The sequence below is a fragment of the Parus major genome, chromosome 2 (assembly GCF_001522545.3).
Source record: "Parus major isolate Abel chromosome 2, Parus_major1.1, whole genome shotgun sequence".
Taxonomy (NCBI): domain Eukaryota; kingdom Metazoa; phylum Chordata; class Aves; order Passeriformes; family Paridae; genus Parus; species Parus major.
In genome coordinates, this window is record NC_031769.1 from 1193247 (window position 1) to 1199412 (window position 6166).

Genomic DNA, 6166 nt, shown 5'->3' on the forward strand with positions numbered 1-6166 from the left:
GCACCCGCACTCCGCACCCCGCACCCGCACCCCGCATCCCGCACCCCGCCCGAGGTCCCGCAGCTCCCAGAGCCCCCGGGGCCGCGGGGAAAGCTCTCCCCGCTCCTTCGGCGGGAGGCTGCAGCTCCTCCCGCAGTCTCGGATCCCGTCCCTACCGCGTCCCGCAGCCCCGGCCCCAGCAGCAGCATCCCTGCACCGGCTCCCGGTGCGGGCAGCGCAGCCCATCCGCGCTGACCCCGGCGCCCTGTTCCCCCAGCCCATCCGGCTGCAAGGGGCAGCACCGACAGACCCGGCGGCCACCCTGGGGTCTGACCCCCTCAGCAGCTGCCCCATCCCCATCCCACGGCCCAGCCATAGCAGCATCGCTGTCTCAGTCTAGCAGAGAACATCACAACACTTCCAGGGCTTGTGCAGACCTTTGCAGTGGAAAGAAAGTCCATATCTTGTCTCTCAGCTCAGCCTTCCCTGTCCCTTCCTAATGCACGGGACCATCGGTGCTGTTAAAAAGTAGCCAGCCAAGAGCTGAAGAGCTGTCCTGGAAACATCGTCCAGAGCCAGCTCCAGCCCAGCAAACCTCCCTGCAGGGCTCTGCAGGACGTGGGGTGGCCCACTTCTGGCTCTCCCTCCCTAATCCAAGGAGGCACCACAGAAGACTGTGTAGCCAGGGAACAAAGTGCTGAGGCAGCTGATGCTCAGGGCTCAGCTACGCCCAGCAGTGGGCAGAGGGGCAGGACAGAACTTGTCAACATCACAAAACAGACAGCACCTCATCCCAGGCCAGCAGGCAGAATGCAGTGCATGGATCACAGCAGACATCTCTGTTAAGATGCCTGTGAGGATATTGATAGGGTGCCAGGGTATGAATCTCTTCCTTGCAAGCTTGTGTCCCAAACTGCTGCCTGAATGATTACAGCCATGGAGGAAGGGAGGATACAGTGGGAGACAGATGGACGAAAGAGGTCTGGAAGATGGTCACCTCCATAGTAGAAGAGCTCAAAGTTAGAAGATGCTCTCAGCCACAGACAGGGGTCATGAAGGGAGAACCCACAGCTATGCACAAGCAGGTGAGGAAGCTTTTCTGTTATGCTGAGACCAGAACAGACCAGAAAATTCTTGAAGTTTGACCCAAGAGCAGTAATCACTGCTGGAAGGAGTTGTCTTGAAGCACTGCTGCTGTATATAATCCAACACGCACAAGGAGAAGCAGCAGCTCTCCAAACTTCTAAGCAGTGTCCAGGTACTGGCACATGCAACCTGGACCACTGGATCCCTGTCCACATCACCTCATCTCAGTGGGAAAGGCAAAACAGCCCTCAGAAGCCTGACAGTGCAGGGTTTAAATACACAAACAGAACTGCAGGGAACTACTTGAGCCCAGAAGACATTCCTGGTAGTCTGGTGACTGTGGAGCTCCCACATCCCTTGTTAGTCCTTCATCAAGCCCATGGCTTCCTGAGAGCAGGTGGGTGGCACTGGAGGTCTGGAATCTTCTCACTGCTCTTCCTGCTTCCTACAGTGGGAAAGAACACCTTCATCTCTATCCTGCTGCAGAGTGATTTCTTTCTTCCTGAAGGGCAGGGGAAGAGATTTCCCATGTGCATAGAGGGTAAAGGCCCAGAGAATTCGTGCTGGTGGGGCTGAGGATCAGAAGCAGGTGGCAAGGAGCACTTTGGCTGCCATTGCACAGCCTCATGCAAGCACTGTGCTGAAGAAAAGAAGAGCTCTCACTTCTGTGTACCACCTCTCTGGTGGAGCATGGGGCCTGACGGTAAGAGAGCTCATGAGGAATTCAGTGTCTTCCCCAAGGGCTCTTTAGGTCCTGCCCTGGCACTACAACTCCCCAGGGATGGAGGATGGCATCCCAGCAACCACACCAGCAAACAGTGCTGCTGGGGCAGTTTGCTCCTGCCAGCCCAGGCTGTGCCCCAGGAGGCTGGAAGAAGGCTGAGCAACATGATGGTTTGCAAAACAGGTGCTATCTCTGAATACTCTCTTCTGAACCAGACTCCAAATTCTAAATGGAGCACTCTCACACTTGTGTCTTATAAAAGGGTTTCCAGTAAGGAACTTGGAACTATTTGATAACAGAATCTAAATTGATGTTTTCACAGAGAGAATTGGTATATTGGTCACCTTCTATGTCCCCAGCAAGGAAGGAATGAAGGCAGGGAATCCTACCCCTGTGATTGGGGTATACTCTATATACTTGAGGCTTTCAAGGCCTTTGAACATGAAGTGAAGCTGTCACGAAACAAAGCATCGGGACTGAAAAATCAACGAGATGGAGAATAGGGTTGACCTGCTGGTTTGTTTTTCACAAAGTCACAGCTGTTCATACATCTTGTCAAAGACATTGAAGAGAGTCCAAAGGGGGTCACAAAATGCTCTGAGGGCTGCAGTACCTCTGCTGCGAGGCCACGCTGAGAGAATTGGGGTTGTTCAGTCTGGAGAAGAGAAGGCTACAGGGAAACCTTATTGCAACCTTTCAGTACTAAAGGAGGGCTTATAAGAAAGACAAAGAGAGTTTTAAGTCTCTTGTGATAGAACAAGGGATGATGATTTTACCTAAAAGAGGGTGGATTAAATTACAATGAGTGTGGTGAAACACTGTCACAGGTTTCCTGGATAAGTAGTGGATACCACATCCCCAGCAACACTCAAAGCCAAGTCAGACAGGGCTCTGAGCAACCTGCTGTAGTTGAAGATGTCCCAGCCCATGGCAGGTGGTTTGGACTACGTGGCCTTTAAAGGTCCTTGCTAACCCAAACCATTCTGTGATTCTATGGTTATGGATGTGGAAAGCATGGTGAAGAGACTTGGGTGTCACAGGTGACAAAGCTATTCAAGCAGCATCAGGAAAACCTGGATCAGGAATGGGTGTTGTGATGAGCCCAGTGTTGGTAAGCACACAGGGGAACAACAGAAACTTCACCCTGTCCCTGACTGAATGTGCAGACAGTACCCCAAACCAAGAAAGAGTCTCAGACTACTGCCTGAATCTCTGAGGAGATCTGTACAGCTCAGGAACAAACCCGCTCTCACGAGAGCTGTGGAGAGCTAGGGGTGTTAAGTACCCTTACACCAGGGGCCATGCCTTTGTGGCAGCTGTAGAAATAAACCAGGCTTCGAGCTTTGCTGCTTCTCACCACCAGTTTCCCTACATGCCTCTCCCTGCTCAAGAAGGGTGGCAATTGCTGGAAGCAAGTTTCAAACCCAATGGATGCAGAGAGAACTAAAATAGTGCATTGATTCCTTTGGCTGATCCAGGAAGCAACTGATCTTGTGTCCACAAATACCTGCATGATGGAGGTACTAACAGAACCTAGGGGCAGAAGCAGTCACTCCAGAGTATAAGACACTAAATGGCAGCAAAATGGTCAAAAGGGGGCATTTATTCTTCAGAAGTTTCTTCTACAGGTAAGAAATCTGTGGAACATCTTGCCATCTTGATGTGGCTGATATCAAGGTTCTACCTCCTTTCTTGTGGACTCCAGGGCAGATTAGATAAGGCCACAGAAAACAAATTAGTCGAAGTTTACTAAATACACAGAAACAACACTTGGCACAGGAAGTCCCTGATGTGCAGATGGTTGGATGTGAGGGAAGTATCATTTTAGAATTGACCACTGAACAGGTTGTGCTCTCTTGCTCTTCCCTGGACAATTGCTTTTGGCCAGGGCCACGGACTGGATGTGAGTGCATACTGCACTACAGATAGTTTTTGATGACTCCTGTTGACATGAATCATCTTTCTATTCCTTAATACCGAAAAAAGCTCACAACAACCATCCTGAGTTTCCTCTGAGATGGTCATAAAACAACATTGTCCGTCTCCAGTTTTGTCTGGTACAACCAAGAGAAACATTATGTAAAGGAGAAGGTGGGCACATTTGGCCTGACAAATCCTCTTGGACCTGGGCAAAGCAGCCCACAGAAGTGGGTCCACATGGGCATATAGCTGTGCAGGAGAACAAGCATCCCTCACGACTCCAGAGCAAACCCAGTGCTCAGAGGCAGCAGGGGATGAACAGTAGTAGCAAGACATCTTCCCTTCTATCATATGATCCAGTTGCAACAGGAAAAGTCCTAGAGGTAGGATTTCTTGGATTCAGATGTGGCCACGGTCTGGGACAGTTCATCTGAGTCCCTTGGGAGGAACATGTGAACATATTTGACTCAGTTATGGGGGAGCCATAGAGAGAGATCAAGCACAATGCAGTTTGTCTGCTCACAGACTGGAAAGATGATGTCGTATAGACCTGGTTTTGGCCAGGGCAGTGCTGCCCCCGAGAAGACTCTCACAGATACCATTGGGCTTTTGACTCAGCACAGAGGCCAGGGAGCACCAGAGGAGCACCCAATAACCCACAAAGGCAAGGGGGAGGCAGAATGCCCTCATTGTCCTACTTGGGTTGCGAGGTCTAAGGGGTACCTGAGTGAGTGAAATGCTCTTCTGAGGAATGAGCACGGTAGGGCAAGAAAGACACCTGGGCTTATCCAGGAGAGACTAAAGCGAGGATGGAGAACTAACAGCCAAGAACTGCAAGAAGCATCAGAGATTCTCAGCACACATCCATGCCAAGAAGCCTGTGAGACAAAGATGGATCCCTGGAGTGGCCAGGAGAGACAGCTCGAGATACCACACCAGAGAAGAAGCAGCTGGCTCGTCTGCGTCTTGCCACAGGGACCCCTCACGCCCCGTGCTGCAGGACCGAAGGAGAAGAGGTGAGTGCTGGACCTGGCTGAGAAATACGGAGCAACAAGTCTCTGAGGCTGGTTCTGGCGCACTCGGGGAGCGGTCGCAGCGCACAAAGGCGAGGAGCCCGCCGAGAGCCGCTCCCGGCTGCACCGGGGTCCCGGGAGGGGCGCTGCCGCCTGCCCGCGCCGTCGGGCTGAGCCGGTGCCGAGAACGGGGGCACGGCGGCCAGGACGGAGAACAGCGGGGCTGCGGGCGACCTGCACGGGACCTGCTCCACCGTCACCCCTGCGGGGCGGGCTCGGGGGAAACTTTAGAAAGCCGGTTGTCGCAGCACGGCGACGCCGGGAGGCAGCCGCCCGGGCCGCGGCATCATGCTGGGACAAGGCGCAGCCCCGCGCCGCTCCAAACGGGACCGGGACGGGATCCGGGACCAAGATCGGTGCGGGCGGACAGGGCTGCGGACCGAGCAGTGGGACGCCTCGCTCTCCCCGGGCCGAGTGCCAGGACCTCGGAGAGCTCCGTGCAGCTCCGGGCCGCGGCGCTCCAGTCCCGCCGTGCCGTCCCCCATCACCGGTCGCTCTCCCGCCCCTCCTGCCCCCCAGCCCGGCTGAGGCAAGCGAAGTTTGACTCCCATCCGCGAAAGCTGCCGACAGGGCCTGGGACGGAGGGGAATCGGTTCGGTCCTCCCGGCTCGGCCCGACGGGCCGGGCCAGGAGCGCAGCCGAGGGCAGGTCCCGCCGCGCCCGGCCCCCAGCACCTCCGCTCCGCTCCGCCGTCCCGGCGAGCTCCGGCCCGCAAGACCGCCCGTCCTCGGGTGCCGCTGGGACGGCGGAGAGGACCCGGGCAGGTCTCCCCGGGGCTGCGGAGGTCCGGGTGGGGCGGGGCGGCCGCTCTCCCCCGGGCAGGACGGGCCCGCGCCGCTCTCACCTGCAAGGCCGGGGAAGGGGTCCGGGAAGTGCAGCGGCGGCTCGGCCGGCCCCTTGTCGCGGCCCGGGGGCAGCTCCTCCGTCTCCAGGCCGTCGGCGCCGCGCCGGCAGCCGGCGTCGGGGGTGGCCCGCGGCGGGGGCAGCTCCTGCGGTGGGTAGAAGCCGTCGGGGGGCTCGGAGAAACTGGGCAGGGCGGTGGTGAGCGCCACCATAGAGGGCACGGCCTGGCCCAGGCTGGCGCAGAAGGTGTTGGTGAGGCGGCCGGCGAAGGAAGCGAGCGGGGCCAGCGGCGGCAGCCCCGACTGCAGCGGGGCGTGGGACAGCGCCTGCGGTAGCACCAGCGGCCGGTACGGCATGAACATGGGGTACCCGGTGTAGAGCAGGTGCCCGGAGCGCGGCGGCGGCGTCCCAATGAGCGAGTCGATGGAGAAGGCGGTCCCCTGGCCGCCGGGTCTCTGCATGGCGAGCGGGCGCCTCCGGCTCAGCCGGCACCAACTTTCCGGCGAGCTCGGGCCGCCGCCAACTCGCCGCGATCCCGCTG

The 6166-nt window shown here is 57.0% G+C and overlaps 1 protein-coding gene across 1 annotated transcript in view; it reads right to left on the minus strand.

Annotated features, from left to right (window-relative positions):
* GBX1 (gastrulation brain homeobox 1) overlaps positions 1-6138 on the minus strand; it is a 7207-nt gene extending 1069 nt beyond the window's left edge. Inside the window, exon 1 of the mRNA XM_015620067.2 lies at positions 5627-6138. Coding sequence (XP_015475553.1) covers positions 5627-6086 — 460 coding nt within the window. The 5' untranslated portion in view covers positions 6087-6138. The remainder of the gene's footprint in view (positions 1-5626) is intronic.
* Positions 6139-6166: the final 28 nt, after the last annotated feature.